General features: G+C 44.6%; 1 protein-coding gene and 1 long non-coding RNA gene across 4 annotated transcripts in view; one reads left to right on the forward strand and one right to left on the reverse strand.

Annotated features, from left to right (window-relative positions):
* Nucleotides 1–3697: 3697 nt before the first annotated feature.
* Nucleotides 3698–6834, reverse strand: LOC110146430 (uncharacterized). Of its 3 annotated transcripts, XR_011492409.1 has the most exons (5): nt 6575–6834; nt 5284–5434; nt 4651–4764; nt 4456–4553; nt 3698–4028 (listed from the first exon to the last, which is right to left on the reverse strand). It is a non-coding gene; the product is annotated as an uncharacterized lncRNA (long non-coding RNA). The 3 variants fall into 3 exon arrangements; XR_011492408.1 differs by lacking the exon at nt 4456–4553; XR_002316554.2 differs by lacking the exon at nt 4456–4553 and having other exon boundaries at nt 5344–5434; nt 6575–6831.
* Nucleotides 6835–7023: 189 nt separating this feature from the next.
* FOXK2 (forkhead box K2) overlaps nt 7024–24558 on the forward strand; it is a 50459-nt gene continuing 32924 nt past the window's right edge. The window contains exon 1 of the mRNA XM_020907324.2: nt 7024–7521. Within this exon, the coding sequence (XP_020762983.2) occupies nt 7109–7521 (413 nt within the window). The 5' untranslated portion in view covers nt 7024–7108. The remainder of the gene's footprint in view (nt 7522–24558) is intronic.

Consider the following 24558-nt stretch of genomic DNA (forward strand, 5'->3'; position numbering starts at 1 on the left):
GATCAGGGTTGATCTTCCACCTACTCACCAGGAATGGCGCAGAACAATACTCACTCAGTATGTTCACATGAGCTACTCCCACTGCTTAGGATCCTGCCCTTTACCATAATAAAAAAACAGTAATAAGCATAATAAAAAAACAGTAATAAGTAATAATCATTTTTTAAAAACTTGTTTATAGGCCACTCCATGTGGCATGTGGGATCTTAGTTTCTAACCAGGGATTGAATCCATGCTGCTTGCATTGGAAACTCAGAGTCTTAATAAGAAGCTGCCAGACTATTTTGCAGTGATGGTACCACCTATATTACCACTGACAGTGTAAGGAGAGTTTGCATTGCTTCACATCATTGCCTACACTTGGTAAGGTTGGTTTTATTAATTTTAGCCATTCTTCCAGTATTCTTGTGGTTTTAATTTGCATTTCCCTGATGACTAGTGATATCAAACATCTCTCCTTGAGTATATGGATCATTCACATATCTTCTCTTGTGAAGTAGCTGTTCAAGTACTCTTGCCTATTTATTTTTTCATAACTTTTATCAATTTTTTTCCTTTTATGGTTTTCACTTCTGGGGTCCTGTGACCCAAAAGACACAAGGATAGTTTCCTGTTTCCTTTTTGGAAGCTTGATAGTTTCAGCTTTTACATACAGCTCTATGATCTATCTCAAATTAATTTTTCTGTGTGGTGAAAGATACAGATTTCTCATTTGTGATTATGATGATTATTTATCTAGTTGTTCCAGCAGTTTATTGAGTAGACTTCCTAAAGAAAAACTTTCTCTACACACAACACTTCTGACACCAGATGTGTGGATTTTCCATACCAAGCAATTTCCAGTTCTCTGTGGACTCAAGGTGCTGCTGCTGCTGCTAAGTCGCTTCAGTCATGTCCGACTCTGTGCAACCCCATAGACGGCAGCCCACCAGGCTCCCCCGTCCCTGGGATTCTCCAGGCAAGAACACTGGAGTGGGTTGCCATTTCCTTCTCCAATGCATGAAAGTGAAAAGTGAAAGTGAAGTTGCTCAGTCGTGTCCGACTCTTAGTGACCCCATGGACTGCAGTCTACCAGGCTCCTCTGTCCATGGGATTTTCCAGGCAAGAGTACTGGAGTGGGGTGCCATTGCCTTCTCCGGGACGCCAGGTGGGCCACCTACAATTTAATTCAGTTCTCACAGGAACTACCTGGAGTTACTGCAGACCCCACAGGTTGAGGGCCCCATCCCACAAGACTGTCCCCACTTCAGACACCAATTGTAAGTAGTAGGCCCACAGGGTACCTGTACTTAAACACTTCTATCCCACGTGGCTACAAACAGGCATTCCCACGACCCTCTCAGGTTCAGTAATTTGATAAAATGGCTCACAAAACCCAGGGAAATAGTTACGTTGATGGACTTATTATAGGGACATTCTAAAGGATACAGCTTAACAGCCAGATGAGGAGATACAAGGGATATAGCCCAGAAGGGTCTTCAATGGAGCTTTTGCCCATGTGGGACCAGAGTACCACTCTCCTGGCACATGCATGTATTCACTGACCTGGGAGCTCTCTGAATCCCATAATTTAGAGACTTTTATGGAAGTTTCATTATATAGTCATCTTTGGTTAACAATCTTCAGTCCCTCTCCCAGAGGATAGTGGTGGGGCTAAAACTTCTGCGTCTAACGCTGGCTTGGTCTTTCTGGTGACCGGCCCCCATCCATAAGCTCATCCAGAGTTGCTTCATTACAACAAAAGATGCTCCTATACCCAGGAAATTCCAAGGGATTTAAGAGCTCCGTGTCAGGAACCAGGGGCAGAGACCAAGTATATATTTATTATATCACATTGCCCTTTCCCTACAGAGTAATTTTGGCACCTCTGTTAAAATCAATTGACTTTATATGTGGAGGTCTATTTCTGGACTTTTTATTGTGTTCCACTGGTCTGTCTACTCTTATACCAATGCCACACAATTTTGATTAGTATAGCTTTATGCTGATTTGAAAACTATAGCTACACTGTATTTTATTAGCTTTTTGTTAAAAGCTGAATTAGAAAAGGCACGTCATATTCACTTCGTTACTATAGCTTTAATTTCTATTAATATAGCCATAAGTCCTTCAAACTTAGTTCTTCTTTTTCAAGATCATCTTGATCCTTTGCACTTCTATATAAATATCAGAATCAGCTTGTCAGTTCCTACAAGCAAGCCAACTAGGGATTTGAGTGGGATAATATTGATTCTATGGACCAACTGGGCTATATAACAAACTTAGCAGATCAATATTAAAGGATACATTACTTTTGTTTAGTGATCTGTACCAATAGTTAACTAAACCAATCAGGATGAACTTCAAGTTGGCAGGTTCTTCTCTGCATATAGGGGCTTCCCTGATAGCTCAGCTAGTAAAGAATCTGCCTGCAATGCAACAGAACCCGGTTTGATCCCTGGGTCAGGAAGATCCCCTGAAGAAGGGACAGGCTACCCATTCTAGTATTCTTAGGTTTCCCTGGTAGCTCAGCTGGTAAGGAATCCATCTGCCATGCGGGAGACCTGGGTTCAATCTCTGGGTGGGGAAGATCCCCTGGAGAAGGGATAGACTACCCATTCCAGTATTCTTAGGTTTCTCTGGTGGCTCAGCTGGTAAAGAATCCATCTGCAATGTGGGAGACCTGGGTTCGATCCCTGGGTTGGGAATATCCCCATCCCAGGGACTGTAGAGCCCATGGGGTCACAAAGAGTAACTGAGTTGACTTTCACTTTCTTTTTCTTTTCTCTGCATATAGCATGGCAGTGAAAAAAATAGTATTCATAATCATGATGATAGGCACCCTGAGATCATGAAATGCCTCCTGAATTGTCAAGAAAATACATGTAAGGTGTTAATGTCAGGTTGTTGTGATTGTGTCACAATTATTTGAAACTTCATAGTCATATGATAATTTGTCTTATTTTACTAAAGTATAGTTTATTTACAACATTGTGTTAATTTCTGCTGTACAGCTTAGTAATTCAATTATATAGAGATATACATTCTTTTTCCTGCTTTCCATTATGGTTTATTACAGGGTATTGAATATAGTTCCCCAGACTGTACTGTGTTGTTTATCCATCCTATATATAATAGTCCGAAAAAAAAAATAGTTTGCATCTGCTAATCACAAACTCCTAGTCCTTCCCTCCCCACCCTCCATCTTCCTTGGCAGCCACAAGTCTGTTTTCTGTGTCTGTGACTGCTTCACAGATAAGTTCATTTGTCATATATTAGATTCCACATATAAGTGATATAATCATATGATAAATTTCAGTCTCTCTACCAAGTGGACCTCAATTCAGCTCTATGGTTTGACAAATATATGGAATACCTACTACCTGCTTGCTACTGTGAAGCTGAGATAGGAACATAAGAACAGTCCTATTCCTGCCTCAGAGTCAAGGATGTTTGATCAAATCGAATATTTTAAAAACTTATTTATTTATTTGGCTGTGCTGGATCTTAGTTGTGGCACATGGGATCTAGTTCCCTGACTGGGGATGGAACCCAGGCCCCCAGCATTGGGAGCACAGAGTCTTAACCACTGGATCACCAGGGAAGTCCCCAAATAGAATGTTTCATTCATCTCAGAATCCTGGGTAGCAAAAAGTTTATGGTAATATGAAATTTACTCCATAGTATTTGTATTTTTTATAAAGAAGACAGTCAGAAATGTGAAAAATAACATTTATTCAAGGTAACACCTTTTGAATTTCCAGTGCTGATTATCAGCAGGGACATATTTTAATGAACATACCTTATATTTCCTCTGAAAACTTGGCCAAAAGAAGAGTATTTGTCTCCTCTCTGTAGAGTACATTTTTCCCATGCAATTCAAAGTGCTGTTTCCATCTTGTCGAGATGGACAGGCTACCCCCAGTCAAGGACAGAGATGAAAGCGGTGCCTGGCAGCCCAGTCAGATGGATGGAGTGGCCTGATTTCCCGAGGCAGCTTCTTGCTGAGTGTCCATCACTGGGAGTGAGTCAGACATACAGCTCAAGGTCTGCAGTAACAGTCAGGGAGACAAGGCATATACCACAAACTCATGAAAAGTAACAGTACAGAAAGTAAGTAACAATGCAAGGGAGGCAGTATGTTATTAAGTGTCACAGAACACACAAGTTAGGAAGTCTGGGGCCCTGGAGAGCCTAGCAGAGTTGCCTCAGCACTGGAATACTTTGTGCAAGAAGCAGGAATTGGATAAGTGGGGGGAGGGTGCTGGGTACAAGCAGCTGATGAACAAAGGCGGAATGCAGGGATCAACAGGCAAGTGGCGGTTAGGGTAGAGCTGGGTGCAGGCACTGCCAAGGGCCTGGTGGGCACAGGTCCTCCAGGCCACCTGGGAGTAGTGGAAAGAATTGGGAAAGTTGGGCAGGAGCTGGACAGGGAGGAAACAGACTGCTGGGTCTGGCTTCCCTCTGGTGTCTAACCGTGAGCTTCTGAAGGTTTTTTGGTAGGAAGAGTTATGAAACCCGGTGTTACATTCTCAAGATCACAGGACTTCTCATCACAAATTGTTCATATTATCCTGTTAAATGAAACCAGGTCCAGTGCTGGTGATTACTCTGAATTTTTGTTTCTTAACGAGTATCAAAGTTCATGATGATTTTACTGTCAGTACGCACCCGCTCTATTGTGAAGGGCACACAGGAAGCCTCGTTTTTGTTTCTCTGGTGATGTAATGAAGGGCAGACTGGCTCTGCTGGCAAGGGGCAAGTCAGTCAACCTCTCTCCGCCTCCTAGGAGTAATATGTGGGCAGTCAGAGCTTCTGTCAGTCAGAGGTGTATCGCGAGGATGGCCCGAGCCAGTCCTTGAGGGAAGTACCTGGCATGCAGAGAATGCTGCAAGGAGGGTTTATTAACCGAATCACAGACTATTCTGATAGCACTTTCCCCCGTCAGGACAGCTCGGATATAAACACTGCAAGTGTCAGGCCTTGTTTGAATCTTTTCTTCTAGAAAGAGGGTTTTCAGGAAGGGTAGCCCCCAGAGCCTCCTCAGAATGGAGGGTTTGAGCTGGAAGAGGCTTCTGAGAGCAGCCAGTGCGGGGCTCTTGTTGCAGGTGAGGAAACTGAGAATGTGGCCTCGTGGAGCAGCAGCCTCTGAAGGGCTCCCTGGCTGTCTCTCCCCTCATGCAGGGGCCTCCTCCCACCTCTGGGCTGCTGCCCCTGATCTTTGCCCAGAGGTCACTACAGCCCTGGCTCACGTCCCTCAGGCCTCAGGGCAGAGGTGTCCACCTCCCCGACCCTCCTGCCTGCCTCTTAGTCCATTCACGCTGCTCTATGTGCTGCTCCCTGGCTGTGCCTGTCAGTGCTCACACGTGCACTGTGGGTCCTCCATGTGCCTCACCAGGCGGGGTCCTGTGGTCGTGCTGTCTTCCCGCACTTGTGTCCGGCATGGACACAGCCCCTGGATGAAAGAACAAAGCTTTGTAAGCCCTGCGTCGGGTATGTCTCCTTCACATCTCTGCCTTCTGTGGCTCAATGTAAAGAGCGGCAATGCTGCCAAACCCTGAGAGCATCTCCTGGGTACTGCTCCTCCATCTCAATGGGTGTTAGGTGCTGCTTCCTTTTGAGCCTTCTTTCACACAGGCTGGAACGTGGCAGCCAGGGCCTGCTTACTGTTCTCTGTCCAACCCTGCCCTATGCCTGGTGCCCAGCAGGTGTTCACTGAGCATTCAGAATGGATGGAAGAGCTGGTGCAGGCCCCCTCTAATCTGGAGCCACTGTCAGTAATCACTTTCCGTCTCAGAACCGTGTGGTAGTTACCATTTCCACTTGCCAGGCATTGTCCATCTTTTTATCAAGGAGCTTTATGTCTACATAGTAGGGACATCCTTGAGACACATCAGTGCAATGGGACAAGCTCACCCTCTTCATACCTTCCGGTTTGGGGTCCCTGCACGTGGTGCATACTTTGTGTTGATGAAAAAAAAATGTGAAAAGCAGGTGAACGTTTCTAGTGAGCGGCCTTATGTAAGTTCAACAGCACACGGCACAGGCTCCTAACTCAGGTCAGTTACTTTATACTTGACGGGATGCTCTTTCTTTGGATCAATTGTGCTTTAAAGGTTTCCCCCCTTATTATTTCCATTCTTGTCTCATCACCACCTAAAATCTCTCCCGCGTATGAGACTTCAACGAAAACTACATTTTTTCTGTCTAGGATACTCTGCCACACTTACGGCTCAAAGCAGTGTGAACCCCCAGGGGTTTGTACTATAACCACAAACACATCTAGGGCAAATGAGACAGGCGATGTCGCATTCAGAGGAATACGTTAATTTCCATTTCTTCAGAATGGGTTGTTACACAGAGAACCCCAAGCGCCCGGCTCTGTGAGCGGAGCCCGATCTGCGGCCCTCGAGGCTTCCCGCTCCCACCGCGCCCTTGGCATCCCGGATGCTGGCCTTGCACCCCTCCCCGTACCCCTCCCCGCGTCCCCGTGGACCCTCTCCGAGGATCCTCCCTCCGACCCCGTGGACCCTCCCCACCCTTCTCCCTGCGGACCCTCACCCCTCCCCCTCCCCACCACCCCGCAGACACTCACGCTGGGGTTTCACAGCCACTGCAACCGTGGAAACGCCTGGATTTCAGCTGCCAGCACGCGGCAGGCTCCGACCAAGCCTGAGTGTGCGCGCGTGACAGCAGCTGCAAAGCGCTGGGCAGGGTGAGGCGCGTGCGGGCCCCCGCCGCTTGCCCGCGCCGACCTTGACCCCAGCCCGGCTCCCGCCCTCGCCCCACGCGCGGCACTGCGCGCCGCGGTGCCGCGCGTCGGCTCCGCGGCCTCCCTACTCCATCCCGGGTTTTCCAGGTCGCCCGGAGCCGCGCCTGCGTCGGGCGCCGCGGCCGACGTGCAAGCGCAAGGCCGGCGTGCCTCGCTATTGGTCGGCTTCCGGTAGCCCCACTGCCGTGCACCGCCCCTATAGGCGGGCACGGCCGTCAGTCACCGGCCCGGCGCCGGCCCGCGGCGCGCCGCGCGTGTCCCGCCCCTCGCCGCCGCTCGTCGCTCGCCGGCCGGCGGCCTCGCTCGGCCCTCAGCTCCGTGGCGGCGGCGGAAGGCGGCCCGGGCCCTCGCAGGCCCATGGCGGCGGCCGCGGCGCTCCCGGGCGCGGGGGGGCCTCCCGCGGGCGGCGGGGCCGGGGGCGGCGGGGGCGCGGGCGGCGGGTCGCCGCCGGGCGGCTGGGCCGTGGCGCGCCTCGAGGGCCGCGAGTTCGAGTACCTGATGAAGAAGCGCTCGGTGACCATCGGGCGCAACTCGTCGCAGGGCTCGGTGGACGTGAGCATGGGCCACTCGAGCTTCATCTCGCGGCGCCACCTCGAGATCTTCACGCCCCCGGGCGGCGGCGGCCATGGCGGGGCGGCCCCGGAGCCGTCGGCGCAGCCCGGGCCCGACGCGGGCGGCGACTTCTACCTGCGCTGCCTCGGCAAGAACGGCGTGTTCGTGGACGGGGTGTTCCAAAGGCGCGGGGCGCCGCCGCTGCAGCTGCCGCGTGTGTGAGTGGGGCCAGGGCCAGGGCCTGGGGGCGCAGGCGGGGGTGCGGCCTGGCCAGCGGGACTCGGACCCCGACCACCGACTCTCAATCCACTCTGACCCACGATCCTCTACCCCGACCCACTACTAGGAAGGACCCAGCCCCCCGCCAACGAACCTCGCCTGGTCCTAGCCACGAGTAGGGCACAGTCAGAACCCAGAGACTCTAAACCTCATTCCGACCCCGAGCCCTTGTCCATCCTCTCCACAATCAGGACCTAGATCTCGGCATCTGGCCTCGTTTTTCCTTACGATCAGACCAAGACCCTGACTCCATCATCCTGGCAGGATCCCAGTCCATGACCCCAATGTCCCGGCTTCATCCTTAGTACCCACGACCAAAGCGCAGACTACAATCCCAGCCCGGGACCCCCCACCCTCGCTTTCCCAAAGCTGGAGGCTCAGGCAGCTGTCCACGTGGGCTGAGGTTTTCTGGGGTTCTCTGCAGTTCTGAGAATATGCACAATATTTTTCATAACTAGCATGTAGGTAGTGGGATTAGAAACGTTGGTCTGGCTGGTGGAACTGCCCCAAACAAAATTCTGTATATTTTTGACTGATGATGGCTTATCTGTTACGTTCTTTTTGTTTTACCTGTTTTCAGTAGTGTATTATTTCAAGCTTGTGTTTCTTAAGCTGCCAAGGACTTCTTTTTCTTACTGTGTTTTTTGTAGCCTAGAAAGTGAAAGCTCTTGAAGAAGCATGATGAATTTTAAAATCTGTGCTCTGAACCCTAAATTTTTGGGAAAACTAGGTACTTTTAACATAACTTTTTTGAAAATCATTTAATTATTTAAAGATCATTATAAGGTCGTATAGAGTGTAATTAAGTGAGCTTCGTGGGAAACTATCAGTCCCACTACAGAGCATTTCAGCTTGGTTCTCTGGTTTTGTGAGGTTAGCCTTTAGTCTGCTTGAAAAACAAACTTGCTGTCTCGGAAATGGTAATTATTCTTCAGAGACTTCTAAATTGTTTCTAAGCAGAACCTTCCTCCACAAACTGAAATTTTTGACTGCTTTTGGTTGTTGGAGATGGGTTAAGATTTGTTGCTTTCTTTATTCCTTGACTTTTGTACACGTGTGCTGTGTTATTGCTTAGCCTGGAAAGCTGTACCAGCCAGTTCTTTAAACCTTGATGGGAACATTTCAAAGAATGTTATTTTTCAAACCAGAATGCTGTTTGTGTGTATTTATACTATAGAACACCTGAAATCAATGATAGGGACCTGACAGCTGCTTCTTCATTAGGCAGTTTGTTATTTGCAAATAACTTGGTGTCATAACAAAGGGTATTATTATATTTTTACTCTGAGAAGTTTGAGATTTTTAAAGAAAATTGTATTTTTGCCATTCAGCCAGAACTATTTGTTTGTGTTGACATAACAAACATGGAAATAAATGGACTTTCTGTGAGGAGGCAGAATTCAGACTTTTGAGGGATGGAGTGAGCCTTTAGGAGAGATGATTAAGAAAGGCAGTGGGGTAGAGCCCAGGCCTTTGGCCTTCATCTCCTGCTCTTGCACAGGGAAGAGTCCATGGGCCACCGAGGCTGCCACCCGCCCTGGACTTCTTATGGCCCTGGGAACCTCTGCCCATACTGACAGAGGGGAGTGGGTTTTTTCATGAAAGGGGTTTTGGCATTTTTATAGTGTGAGATGAGTAGATAACTGTTAGGATTTAGCAGCACCTCTCTTTTTGTAAGGCATTATTTCTAAATTGTTGGTGTAAGGGATAACATACAAGTTAATAGAAGAAACTAAAGATGATTGGTGCTAGCCAAATGCAGACAAACTTTAGAAAAAAAATTTTTTTTAAATTAAACTCAGTTTTATGTTCTAAGTTCCTTTTAACACTGAAAAATCAAATTGTATTTATTTGAAAGCACCTGTAACTTAAAGTGACTAGGTATGCAGTGGTCTTAGTTTCCCCTGACCAGGGGTCGAACCCGTGCCCCCTGCATTGGAAATGTGGAGTCTTAACCACTGAATCACTAGGGAAGTCCCCAGAGGTTGAAATATTCTTATTGCTTATTTCAGACTTGCTTACTGAATTGAAAAATTGCTGAGGAGTTTTAAAAATGTGACAATCTCTGGATGGTCTCTTATTTGAATAATAATTTTATTCCATCTTTAAAATGAATTTGCACTTTATGGTATTTAAAGTTTATGTACATAGAATTTGGAAGAGTACATAAGGAGTTTAGACTTGAAGTATGGTTCACTATTTTATTAAAATACTAAATATTAGTTTGGGAGGAACAGAGGAAGATGAGGCCTGTGATCCTGTGTGTTGGCTGTCATTTTAAATGGTTTGGATAAAATTTAAGTACAAGCACCTTCTCCATGGTGCTTGTAAGTTCCATACATCGCATGGACTGGTGTGTGAGTGGGTGTATTGGGGGTAGGGGGAGTAAGCTGAACACGTGAAGAGTTGCAAGCGTGTGGTTTTCCAGAAAACAAATAATTTCCAAAAATCCTTGATTTGCAACCAAGTATGCAGGGCTGGGTGTTCAGAAATGCAATTTTTTCCTCCCCAGGAGCATCTGACTTGTTGGAAGTTCAGCTGTTATTGAAACTGGGAGAGGGAATTGTCTGTGGAGCTCTGGGCCAGGTTCCTGAAGTGGGCAGATGGAGTGGCCTTGCAGGTGTGACTGGAGCCAGCTGCCTGGTGCTGGAGAGGTAGAACTCAGGCTGGAAAGGATTTGGGGGACAGGTTTGTGGAATGTGAGGTTGCCTAGGCCTGGTGGGGGAGCATTTTCACGGTGGTCAGCGAGAGAATGAAGAAAATTTTTTTTTTTTTTTTTTTTTTTTTGAGGAACAGGTTCCCTGTTTGTCTAAGGACCTGGTGTGACACCTTAGTGAGCAATAAAGTGTTGTAGGAAGATCTGTTGGACAGAAAAGTCTGGGTTCGCTGTTGTTGCTCTTCTTGTGGCCATAGTAGCAAACTGAGTAGAACTGATAAATAAAAATAAGCAACTCTTTAACATTTGTGTGTACTTTGAAATGTCAAGTGAATTTGATGTATTTTTTCATCAGTGAGATCCTAAATATCTAATAGCCAGACTTATAAATAGAGCAAGTTGAATTTACTATTGCCCAAAAATATTTAACATGCAGAATTGCCATTGTACCTATTTAGAAAAGTGACCCTGTTTCTATGCTACATTAACTGCCTATTAATTGGTGATATAACACCACCTCCTCTTTCTTATGTGGTATGTTTTAATTTGCAGATGAAGTTTGGTAATGTCACATTTGAAGACTTTCTCATTAAATCATAGAGAGCTTTCTCTTAGGTGAGGATGGGAGAGACCTGAATAAACAGTGGCTTCTGGAGCTTTGTAGTTGAAGACTCCCAAGAAAAGAACTGAAGGATCTCACAGTGACTCGGTCCTGCTTAGATGATAGGGATTGGGCAGAATGAAGGTTCCTAGAGAATAACAGTACCTGAAAGAGGGAAATAGGAAGGGAGTGCCGAGAGAGGAGAGCTGTGGGAAAGGGACAGTGACTTGCAATGTCACCCTCCATTGGGAAGCCATGGGCTTGGTGATTAGAGTGTTTGGAGGGTGAGGAAGGAGACAGGATGTGGGACTCCTGAGGGGAAGAGAGGGAGAGAGTGGAGGTGTAAGAAATGGTTGTGGGGAGGAGATGGATATTATAAGAAGGACAGAGGTGAGATTAGTGTTAGAAGGAGGGTAAACCATATGGATCGCTGGAGTGAAGTGGGTGGGGGAAACTGCTGAGGGATGTAGCCAAGGTCCAAAGACTGGACAGATGACGTGTGGAGAATATAGAGTTGCCAGCAGGAGATGATAAAAGGAGGATGTCTTCTTTGGAGACCTAAGCAGAGCCATTAGTGAGGTCTGGCATGATTTCTAGTCTCAGGGCTGCCAGATTGACTGAAACACCTTCATTTTATCCCCTGAGCCTCTGATCAGCTTGTGGGTAGAGCTAAGAGCTGGGGCCGAGGATTGCTGGAGTCCCCAGAAGTGGGCAACATGTAATGGCAAATCCTTAACAGAGAGGCAGAGCTGCTTTGCACTTTAGAAAGTGCTCAGTGTATAAATTAGTTGCTTTTAAGAGCCACTATGTATTTTTTAAAAGCTACAATGTTTATTCATTTGGCAAATTGAGATACATTTTTATTATCCCTGATTTGTAGACATTGGGAACATAGTGCAGCTTTTTTAGCATAAAACTTACTTTACTATGTTAAAAATAACCCAATAACCAGCTTAATTGTACTTTACTAGTGCTTAGTAATTCTTGTAGTGGTAGAACTCTTTCATTTTAAATGTTTCCTTAAGGAGTAGCTTTAGATTTTTAAATAGTTTGAATTTCTAACACATTTTGAGAAACAGGGCTACCTGATGGAACCTGTCCCCTGTAGTGGTTATTAGTGTGCAACTAATTGTATCAGGAGAAAGCAAGAATGGGCACTGGGGCTGGACAGACTGGAGTCAGATTCCAGCCCAGCTACTTAATCTGAGTTTTAGTTCCCTCACTTTTAACAGGGGTAATAACTGACCTTGTGTGGCATAATTAGCACCAGGCCTGTGCCCTTGCCCTTGCTAGACATCAGGGGCTGCTTGTATTTTATCGCAGTGTTCTGGTGTGGAGGGGCCTGGGGAGAACTAATGTCACAGGAAATGTGACATGGTGAAAGTGTCCTCAAGGGGCCAGCACTCTCCAGCTTGCTCGTAGCTCCACACATGTGCATGCAGTAGATTGATCAAAGGCCTCTGGGAGTAGTGAGCAAAGTGTGAAATTTCTTTAGCCAAGAGAAGTTGTCTTTTCTCCACCAGGACCTGAGGATAAAGCCCGGCATGGGATGTGATTGCTGCCATCAAGCAGGCCGAGTCAGGAGAGGTCTGTTTCAGGGTGCCCTCTCTCCTAGAGCCTCCGTTTTGGTTCTGCCCCACTCCAGTATGTCAACTTCACGACAAACATTCCCTGTTTCAGGGGGAAATAAAAAGTGCCTCTGCCTTGGGGCAAAGTCAGGAAAGGGAACTGGGTAAAAGTCATGTCCTGTTTGTGGTCTGATTTGAAGAATTCTTGTTCCTTAATGCCATTGGCCAAACTGTTATTTTGTTAATGAAGAGTGGCTTCTCTGGCCAATCAAAGAACTTTGCAATTTACTGTTTTTCTTTTTAAAATTGCCTTTTTATTGAAGTGTAACAAACCATATATACTTTTGAAATTTGGGCCATGGCCTCTTTATTTCTTGTTTGTTTATAGTTTTGGCTGTGCTGGGTCTTCATTGCTGCGAGGGCTTTCTCGTTATGGTGAGTGGGGGCTACTCTTTAGTTGCCCTGTGCAGGCTTGTCATGCGGTGGCTTCTCTGGTTGCAGAGCACAGGCTCTGGGTGCTTGGGCTCAGTAGTTGCAGAACACAGGCTTAGTTGCTCTGCAGCATGTGACAATTTCCCAGACCAGGGATCAAACCCCTGTCCCTTGCATTGGAAGGCGCGCTTCAACCACTGGACCACCAGGAAAGTCCATGTTCTCTTTCTTAAAGGCAGAGAGGACCTAAAGCTGGGCTTCCCTGCAGGCCTCAAATGGCAGCTCTGTGCTTTTCAGACATTGAGAAGTGCTATGGACCCACTAGAAATGGTAGGTCATGGAGCCCATTCTGGAGGGTAAGGTTATATGTTAATGTTCCCTCCTCATCACCTTGTGCTACAACTTGTCTTCTTGCTTGCCTTTCTCCCTTGTTGGTCCTCCAGGGTAGGGACCAGGTCCTCCTTGTGTTTGTATCCTCTGGTAATGGCACATAACCATCATTACTTGGTACATATATATGTATGCTTGTTGGCTACTGATTTAGGACATAACTGTTGTTTTAATACTCTCAAATGTTGATCATTTAGTGACAGGATTCTAGTTAGATGTGGTTCCCTCACTTATGGTCCCCTGTTCATCAGCAGGTCTCATCTAGATCCACAGTTGCAGAAGCACAGTATAGCTTCATAATTGGTGGAAATATTCCAGAAGATGAGACTATAGAGTAACAGGAAATTTTCCATTGTGAAAATTCAGCAATTCTTGTTTTGCTGAGGAAAAACTTTTTTTTTTTTAATGGAAAAAAAGGGTTTCTAAAATAAGGAAGCTTTTAAAAATATTTATTATTATTATTATTATTTTAAATTTTGGGATGTTGAGTCTTCATTGCAGTACATGGGCTTAGTTTTTGCTCTGCAGCACGTGGGATCTTAGTTCCCCAATCAGGGATCGAACCTGCATCCCTTGCATTGGAAGGTGGACTCTTAACCACCAGAAAGTCCTTAAAATAAGGAAGCTTTTAATCAAAGCTGTTCGCATCTTGGATGGTATTCTTATCTGTTTAACATTTTTGTGTAGCTCCTGCTCTCTTTTATGTTTGGATTTTGGAGAAGTTTGTGCTCAGTCACTCAGTCGTGTCCGATTCTTTGCGACCCCATGGACTGTAGCCCCAGACTCCTTTGGTCCTTGGGTTATCCTGGCAAGAATACTGGGGTGGGTTGCTGTTACCTCCTGCAGAGGATCTTCCTGACTCGGGGATCGAATCTGTGGCTCCTGCATTGGCAGGCAGATTCTTTACCACTGAGCCACCTGGGAAGCCCTTGGAGCAGTTTACAATAGCTTAAATAATAATACAGTAAGTCGTCTCCCACTTCTGGTCCCAGTTTTTAATGAGGATTGTTTGAATTTGCTAATGAAACAATACAGCAGGACAGGTTGAAGGCACATATTGCCATTTCTGTGATTCGAAGCAGCTTGAGCACCATGACAAGGTGTTACTGCCGTCATCCCAGGAAGCGGCTGTGGGGAGATTAGAAGGCACCTCGTAGGAAGCTGCCTTTCCTAGCATGCCTCAGTTTCTGGCGTATATGCTTGGTGCTGTGCTGAGAATTCCTTAGGGATATTAGACATTGTTTGGCCTTTGCTGCAGTTTGTTATCTGCAGAATGCTTCTGGATCTTACCCAGTGAAAGAGATCAGAGTACAACAGTGATGCTCACTGGGGTACCCTTCCCTTCCCCAGGATATTTGGCAGCATGTTAGGCTGGTACAACTAGGCGGGGATGCAGCTGGCACCTAGTGGGCTGGGGCCAGGGATGCTGTAAAAATCCTGTGATTTTGAAGGATAGTCCCCCTTCCACAGAATAATACCACCCCAAGCATCAGTGGTAGGGTGGTGGAGACCCTGGAGCACAGTGATTACAGCAGTCAGTAACAGTGAGATGTTACTCCTAGCCCCATAGACAGTGAATTTTAAGAATTTATAAATGGTACCTGTTTAAAACCTTTAAGGTACCATAGCATTTGTTTCTAATTCATTGGCAGTGCCTTTCTGAAATGAAGCTTGAAGTGGAAAGGCCTGGCATAGAATCGCTCCCTTTGCAACTTTGGAAGGACACTCCAAGGAGGCAGTCCCAAATCTTACTTGGGTTGTAAGGAGATCAGTCTTAGTACTCGGGAGTAGACTGATGTTCTCACCATGGAATGTGTATGCTCACGTGTATCCAGTTTCTTTAATTAGGTTGATCAAATTACTGAACAAACATTTATGGTTAATGCGAAAAACATTGAGCTGTTCTAGTGGAGTTGTTTCAGTTTTTTGTGGTCTTGGTTCTCCTGGAAAATGAACTGTTGGTGTGAGGAAATGTGAGTTAGTGTCACTACAACCACACTGAAAGACTGCTGTCGGATGGGTGCTGTTTTCTCATGGTATTTATTTAGTCTCCCACAATCAGCAGTATGAAACTTGTTTTTTGACTCTTAAACAGATGGGATACAGAAAACCCTAAACAAGTAGATCGGAGACTGACTGTTTTTCTGGTCTTTTTCAGACTGTAATAGCATTTTGAGTGCAAAAGTGATATATTAAAAATGCTATGTTTTTGCTATTTCTAAACTTTTGGAGGATGTTAGGATTATGAGCATCAGTTTTACAGCTGTTTGAACTGAGTGGAAGAAGATTGGTTTAAATGTGAGCTGTCCATTCCGGTTCCTCCTTGAGTCTTGTGTTCCCACTTTGCCTAGTCTCCCTCTGGACTTGCCCACATGTGTTTTAAACATTGCACATACCTTGTGCCTTGGCACTCCAGTGCTCTGTGGGCTAGGCTCATTCACCCTTAGGTTGTACACTTACTGGAAATGTAGCCTGTGACCTTCAGTGACCTTGTGTAGTGCCAGGATAGTGATAGGCCTCAAGTGTCTGTTGGTGAATTTGTTTATAGGCTTCGAGGTTTGTATTTGGAGATACTGCACCAAAGGAAACAGTTTAGAACAGTTAAAATTAAATTCTTTCTTTGATTCTACAATTCACTACATTGTCTTCTTGTTTAAATTGACCATCCTAAGTGGCCTTTTTGTTTTTGCATTATGTGTTTAAAAGTTGATTGATACATGGAGGGGGATTGATACATAGAGGGGAAGCCTGGATACATGTGAACAGAAGTTCCTGTAGTTAAATAAAAATGTCCTTGATGATGTGCATTGATCATGTAATTGTTGTCATGCGGCAAGGTAACCTATATATTTGTGCTAGGAGCAAGTCAGACCATGTAGTTTTCTGTTCTTCAGTGTTGCTCCACACTAGACTAGGTGGAACTGGTCATCCCTGCGTCCCTGCAAATATGTCTTGACTTCTCCCACAGAGTAGGCACTCAGATACTGACTCCTGTGGCCTCATGCCTTGGGCTGGAGGAGGGCCAGGCTGCTGGTGGTTCTTGCAGCTGAGGACTTTTGTAGAGGCCTGGAAGACCCTTCTGGGATTGCCTGATGCAGAGCTCATCCTTTCCTGATGAAGTGGTCCAACCCCCACTCCTGCCCTACCTCTGAAAGTTGTATTTTATTTTCCACCGATCTTTTATTCTCTCTTAAAAGTTGTTTTTCAGAGTGTCCATGTTCTTGTTGATGCAAACTTATGTTAGTCACAGTTTTGAAAAATATCTATTTCTTTATAACACCTGTGAGTTCTAGTAACTAGGCGTTCAATGTTTAGGCTTTCTTTTCCTGCGTATCTCTAATGGAAGAACTTTGTCTTTATAAATAAATTTTTTAAATGATTTTAGTATTTTGGGAATGGCAATTTGACCACTTTTGTTAAAGGACTGGCTTCTGTACTTAAAGCCATTGTTTGTTAAAGTAGTGCACCAAGCCTTGTTTATATTAATAGTTGTTGGAGGCCACCTCAGACCATTGGAATGGGATCCTGTTTAGGAGTCTGACCAAACCTCTGTGAGCCATTGCATTGTCTATAGGTGGGGGTGGAGCTCTACTCAGAAGGTTGGTTGAGTGTCCTCAGCTCCTGGTATCCAGTAGGCACTGGGTCAGCCTGGGTCTTCTCTCTGTTCTGTGGAGGGCAGCTTCTCGGGGGCTTCACAGTAAGAATCACATCCCAGAGGCTGGTTGTTACTCCCCTCTGTGTTATTCTCCATAGACCTCTCCTTGTAGGAAAGGTTTGGGGTGGGCTGAGAATGACCAGTGCAGGGCACTGTATGCTCATCAGGCTACTGGAACAGTGTCATAGCACCACTTTGGATGAGGGAAGGCACGAGCCCTTACCCTGGTATCTGAGCTGTCTAATCTCTTAACCTCACCGTCCTCTTCTATAAACATGGATTTTATTGAATCAACTTCATGGAGATGTAGGGATTGCCCTTGGCTGATGCAGGAGCGTTGCTGAATGAATATTAATGATTGTTCTCTGAAGAAAACATCTTAAGTTTCTTGTCTGAAGTATTTTGATTGGAGAGTTTAATCCATTTACATTTAAAGTAATTATTGATAGGGAAGGATTGCCATTTTGCTATTTGTTTTCTTTTCTCTGTCTTAGAGTTTTTTGGTCCCTCATTTCCTCCCCAGTTGCCTTCTTTTATGTTGATTTTTTTGTAGTCAACTGTTTTGATTAGTTTCTCCTTTCCTTTTGTGTCTATTTTTTAAACTTTATTTATTTATTATTGACTTCACTGGGTCTAGCTTGCCACACTCAGGCTTTCTCTGGTTTTGGCTCTTGGGGGCTACTCTCTCGTTGTGGTGCTGAGCTTCTCATTGCGGTGGCTTCTCGTTGTGGAGCACGGGCTCTAGGCACACGGGCTTTAGTAGCTAAGTATAATAGTCATGACACGGAGATTTAGTTGCCCCATGGTATGTGGCATCTTCTGGAACCGGGGGTCAGGCTGTGTACCCTGCATTGGCAGGTGGATTCTTCACCGCTATACCCCCAGGGAAGTCCCATACCCTGTTAACTTTTGAAGATCCTAACTTCCCAGAAGACCTCTCCCCACCTTTTGCCTTAGGCTGTGTATTGTGTATTTGGACTGTAATTTATTAGCCACAGGCTCTGACTCAAATTTCACTTTCAGTGTTTTCGAGCTTTTTCAACTTGAGTTCTGAGGTAGGAAAATACAGAGAGGTGCCTGCATCACCCTTCAGGTAGCCCCCAGATGGGTTGGAACAGAAATATGCAATAAATTGGGAATGAGATAGGTTCTGCTCCCTAGAACCAGAGACATGGGGAACTGAGATCCCACATGCTGTGGAGCAACTAAGCCAAAGCACTGCAAAACTGAGCCCACACTGTTAGCCCACATGCCGCCGTCAGAGAGTCTGTGCACTCCAGGGATCAGGACTGCCAGGAGAAATACCAGTAACCTCAGACACTCAGATGACACCACCCTTACGGCAGAAAGCGAAGAACTTAAGAGCCTCTTGATGAAAGTGAAAAAGGAGAGTGAAAAAGTTGGCTTAAAGCTCAACATTCAGAAAACTAAGATCTTGGCATCTGGTCCCATCACTTCGTGGCAAATAGATGGGGAAACAATGGAAACAGTGACAGACTATTTTTTTGGGCTCCCAAATCACTGCAGATGGTGACTGCAGCCGTGAAATTAAAAGACGCTTACTTTGTGCAAGAAAAGTTACGACCAACCTAGAAAGCATATTAAAAAGCAGAGACATTACTTTGCCAACAAAGGTCCATCTAGTCAAGGCTATGGTTTTTCCAGTAGTAATGTGTGGATGTGAGAGTTGGACTATAAAGAAAGCTGAGTGCTGAAGAATTGATGCTTTTGAACTGTGATGTTGAAGAAGACTCTCGAGAGTCCCGTGGACTGCAAGGAGATCCAACCTGTCCATCCTAAAGGAAATCGGTCGGTCCTGAATATTCATTGGAAGGACTGATGCTGAAGCTGAAACTCCAATACCTGGGCCACCTGATGGGAAGAGCTGACTCATTTGAAAAGACCCTGATGCTGGGAAAGATTGAAGGCGGGAGGAGAGGGGACAACAGAGGATGAGATGGTTGGATGGCATCACCGACTCGATGGACATGAGTTTGAGTAAACTCTGAGAGTTGATGATGGACAGGGAGTCCTGGCGTGCTGCAGTCCATGGGGTCACAAAGAGTCGAACACAGCTGAGTGACTGAACTGAACACTCCAAGGAAAGATTCCCCATGATGTAAGATAGATCCCATGTGCTGCAACAAAAACCCGACACAGCCAAATAAATAGGTAAATATTACAGACTTGAGTCAGATGCTGGTAGGTCAGGCCTGAAGTCTGCAGTCCTGCTGTTTCTCTCTGCTCAAGTGTCCTCCTTTCCTCCTGTGAGCTGAAGTCCATCTTGGACCAGGGCTCACCCTCTCCACAGTCTGCTCTGATTTGCTGAACTCGTACAGTTATTTATCTGTCCCCTTCATTCCACTAGGACATTTCTCAGATCTGTCCCTCACCCTTCCTGTTGCATAGCTCTTGCCTTAGGTATTTTTCACCTGGCCTTCTGGAGCACTTTTCTTAGTTGGTCTCTTGTCACCCTCCACAATTTGTTTATATTTTTGTTTTTAGTATAATCTACAATATAGATCCTAAGTATAAAGCTTAATGAGATCCCACAGTGTAACCTACCCTGAGTTAAAAAGACTGCATTGTCAACACCCAGAATCCTGCCATGTGTTCTTCCCAGCCACAGAACCACTATCCTGAGTTCTAAATTGTAGAGTGTTTGTTTTCTTTTGACTTCATGTACATGGAGTTATGCAGAATGGAGTTCAGAAGGTGGTGTTTGCTTTTCACTGAATAAAATATTTTTGAGATTAGCCCACATTTTTGTACTTAGCTGTGGATCATTCATCGTCATTGCTATGTTTAATAATGTGAATATATGCCAATTTGATATTCTGCCATAGGTGAACATTTAGGTAGCTTTATTTTAGGCTGTTATAATGGATAATGCTGCTATGAGTCTTTTAAGTAGGAAGACTTTTTTGGTTGAACTCATGGTTGAGCTTCTGGTAGCTGTGTTTTGACAAGCATGGGCACGTGTCTGTTGGCTGGGCTCCAGTGGCTCACCGTCAATGTACGTGTGTTCAACTTTCATAGGTACAACCGCTTTGGGAAAGCGCTTTCTTTATTTACACCTCTTTGACACTGAGTAAGATAGAGTTCAGGTGTCTTCACAGCTTCATCAGCATTAGTATTTTCTCTTTTTCATTTTAGGTTTTCAGTGAGTATGTTGCGGTATATTGTATTGTGGTTTTAATTTGCATTTCTCTGGTGATTAATGATTTGATCTTTTCATGTGCATATTGGCCATTCAGCAGAGTATTTTGAGAAGACTTTCCTACCGACTGAGTGAATGCATACCTCCTGTGTGCAGCTCACCTGATAAGACTAAGTGCACCTGCAGGTATTCACTATCGGCAGTATCAGAACTGTGGATTCAGAGTGCACACCTTATGGATTATGCCTTTGTTTTTATACCCATAAAGTAAAAGTTATCATTTTATAAAGTGCCCTTAAGAATGGAATGCCTTACTCCAGTGTTGAATGTATGTAAAAACTCTCCATTTAATAAGAAACTTGATCCAGTCATGCCTCTTATTGCTGTGTAATTGGCAGCTTTATCAGTGATTTATAAAACATAGGATGGAGGAAGTGGGTTAAGGAGGATTGGGGTCAACATTACAACTTCTAGCTGTAAGATAAATAGGTCCTGGGGGTATAATGTGCAACATGGTACCTCTGTAGGTAATAATACTGTTCGTAAATTTGAAAGTTGCTAAGACAGTAAATTTTAAAAGTTCTCAACACAGACACAAACTGTAACTATAATGAGTTGATGGGTACTAGCTAACCTTTCTATGCTAATCTTTCTGCACTATATGCATTTATTGTTACATCATACACCTTAAACCTAAACCATGTTATATCTCAATATAGCAAAAAGAAGATCCCTCCGTTCTAGACATTGTATTCCTTTTGTTTGGAACCTCACAGGTAAAACAAAAGCAATGTTTTCTTTAGTACATTAGTCTCTAGAATATGTATGTGTGTGTACATACTCCAGAAGGAGATCAAGAAGATCTTTTAGAGTTTGGAAGAAGATATATTTCTGATTGTTTTTCTCATCCTGTTTTAGTTGCTATTTTTGTGTTTTTTAGTGTGTAATACAGTAATATTTATACATATGTGAATGTATTATTGCCATTTTAATTTTTTCTTTTAAAAAACATTTTTGAGATATACTTTGCATAGAGAAAAACAAAACTCTTTTTTTTTTTTTTAAACAAAACTCTTTTAAGGGTACCTTTCAAAGAGTTTTGATGGGTGCATATATCTGTGTAACGGAAACCCCAGTTCAAGGTAAGAAAAGGTTTCTGTCTCCCAGAATCTCTCCCCTGCCCTTTTGCCCTTCTTCTGAGACTGAAAGCCCTGCTTTTCATCACTGTAGAGTAGTTGTATCTTTCCTAGGATTTCTTAAGAAATCATGCAGTGTATACTCCTCAGTTTGGCTTTTTTTTATTAACATGTTTTTGAGATTCATCCATGTTGCTTGTTTGGGCAGTTTTTTTCCTTTGTGATTGTTTATTGTTATTTGAGAAGTATTCTTTTGTATGGACTTAACATCATTGGTTGATTCATTCACCTGTTGCTGGACACCTGGGTCTTTTCTAGGTTGGACTGTTAGGCATGTTATGGCTGTGAACATTTGTGAAAGAGTCTGTGTGGACAGAGGGTCTCATTTCTCTTGGTCAAACAGCTAAGGGTGAAGGGACTTTACTAAGAAGCTGACAGACTTTCCCAAAGCAGTCCCACCGTTTTATATTCCCACCAGCAGTCTGGGAGAGTTGTAGTTGCTCTGTAACCTTGCCAGCCCTTGGTGTTGTCAGTTTTTTAATAGTGGCCATTCTGTGGATGTGCAGTGGTATCATGGTCTTTGGCTTGCATTTCACTGATTACCAATGGTGTTGAACATCTCTTGATGTGCTTGTAACCCATTCCTGTATCTTCTTTAGTGAATTTCTCTTTGATCATTTTTAATGGGTTTGTGTTTTTATTTTTAAAATTCTTTATGTATCCTAGATGCAAGTCAGCTGTAAATTGTGTGTATTAGGAATATTTCTCTGATTCTGTCTGTTGCCTTTTCATTTCTTGAATATATTATTCATATTTTGACTCTTGCTTAATTTTTCACTTAGAAGCATATAGTCAAAAATATTTGGAGGCTGTTGCTCTTCTGCATTGGCAGAAGAAATTGCTGTGAACTGGGGAGAGGAAGGAGGGAGCCCAGGCCCTGCGCTTGGCTCTGCTTGAGTTTTGTCTTAGTGAGGTGTCTGTTGGAGAGCCTGCTCTGGTTTCGTGTGAATGTTATTTGGGCAAGTTTGGGGTAATCTCAGTAGTCCTACCTCAGAGGAGTAATCGCTTCTCTGAGTACCTGCCGTATGCTTAGGGTGCCAGTCTGCTGCTACTGTCAGTGACATGGCCGGAGGGCCCGCTTAGCTATCTGTACTCAGAGTGTGGGTGTGGTGGTTTGTGATCCAGGTGAGAGCAGGCTCATGGGATTATTCCTACACTAGTGAAAATCGTTGTTAGCCTAGAACATGTTTTGAATGACTGGAAATTAAAGTAGAATTTGTACTGTTTGTTTGTTTGTTTTTGTAAAACTGCTTGAAGCGCAAAGCTTCACATTGGCTACACTGATATCCAATACCACCCTCACCCTCAGCCTGGCATCAGGATATTTTTTTTTTTTTTCCGTTTATTTTCATTAGTTGGAGGCCAATCACCTTACAGCATTGCAGTGGTTTTTGTCATACATTGAAATGAATTAGCCATGGATTTACATATATTCCCCATCCCGGTCCCCCCTCCCAACTCCCTCTCCACCCGATCCCTCTGGGTCTTCCCAGTGCACAGGCCCGAGCACTTGTCTCCTGCATCCAACCTGGGCTGGTGATCTGTTTCACCCTATATAATACACATGTTTCGATGCTGTTCTCTTGAAACATCCCACCTTCGCCTTCTCCCACAGAGCTCAAAAGTCTGTTCTATACATCTGTGTCTCTTTTTCTGTTTTGCATATAGGGTTATCGTTACCATCTTTCTAAATTCCATATATATGTGTTAGTATTCTGTAATGGTCTTTATCTTTCTGGCTTACTTCCCTCTGTATAATGGGCTCCAGTTTCATCCATCTCATTAGAACTGATTCAAATGAATTCTTTTTAATGCCTGAGTAATATTCCATGGTGTATATGTACCACAGCTTCCTCATCCATTCGTCTGCTGATGGGCATCTAGGTTGCTTCCATGTCCTGGCTATTATAAACAGTGCTGTGATGAACATTGGGGTGCACGTGTCTCTTTCAGATCTGGTTTCCTTGGTGTGTATGCCCAGAAGTGGGATTGCTGGGTCATATGGCAGTTCTATTTCCAGTTTTTTAAGAAATCTCCACACTGTTTTCCATAGTGGCTGTACTAATTTGCATTCCCACCAACAGTGTAAGAGGGTTCCCTTTTCTCCACACCCTCTCCAGCATTTATTGCTTGTAGACTTTTGGATAGCAGCCATCCTGACTGGCGTGTAATGGTACCTCATTGTGGTTTTGATTTGCATTTCTCTGATAATGAGTGATGTTGAGCATCTTTTCATGTGTTTTTTTGGCATCAGGATTTTAAATGGATGTGCTCCTGAGTCAGCCTCCCCCAAACAGCAAATTGCCACACAGAGTAGTAGATAAGGCGTTTCTTTCCAGTACCTTCATTAATGGAATCACAGTGCAACAAATGGCCAACAGACAAAATTTTTCTCCAAGCCAAAGAAAAACTCAGAAGCAATTGTGAAGCTGCTCGTCACATGTGTTGCTGGAAAACCCAACAGCAGTCCTCTAGATTGGGTCAGGAATGCTTCTAGAATCAAGGCTTCCTGGTCTGTGGGTACAAAGGCAGATATGCCTATGGAAAGGTACCATTTCCTAGTATACTAGTACCTTAGGATACAGGCCCAGCTTCATACTATGTGGGGTCCAGCGCAGAATGAAAATATGGATTAAGAATGCTGCAAAAACCTATAAGGATGTATTACAGCAGAGGGAATATAACCAATATTGTATAATAACTGTAAATGGAACATATCTTTAAAAATTCAAGTGTGTCATTCACTTGAAACTTAATATTGTACATAAGCTGTACCTCAATTTTTTTTTTAAAGCTGCAAAAGCTTTTGATTTCTTCTGTAGTTTCTCTCAACCTGCTGTGGTATTTTTGTTATTTGATACCAAGCTTTTTTAGGTGGAAGGGTACTCAGTGGGGCAAGTGCAGACTCTCCCAGGTGCCCAAGGTGCCCCTGTCCAGGACTTTTCCTGGACAGTGGGTGTTCGTGGAGGGGAAGGGATTGCAAGAGGCAAGATGTGTATGAGCTGAGCTTCCAAGCCCAAGGCTGTGGTCCATTGACCTATTGGGCCTCAGTTACATAAAACAGACTCAGGTAATGGTTTAGGAGATTACAAGGTGCTGGCTACAAAATTCAGCCTTATCTGTGGGCCCTTCTGAGCACAGCTCCTGTTTGACTCACTGACTGCCCGCATGCCCACAGTGGCCCTATCTACTCATTTGCTGTGTCGTTTCTAAGTCACCTCAAGGCTAAACATGGAGTGAAAGTTCTTCACTCAGAGACGAAACTGACAGGCCAGGACCTGAGCTCAGGTTGCAGGTGTCTTACAGAATCAGACTTTT

This window comes from Odocoileus virginianus, chromosome 17 (genome assembly GCF_023699985.2).
Source record: "Odocoileus virginianus isolate 20LAN1187 ecotype Illinois chromosome 17, Ovbor_1.2, whole genome shotgun sequence".
NCBI classification, from domain to species: Eukaryota; Metazoa; Chordata; class Mammalia; order Artiodactyla; family Cervidae; genus Odocoileus; species Odocoileus virginianus.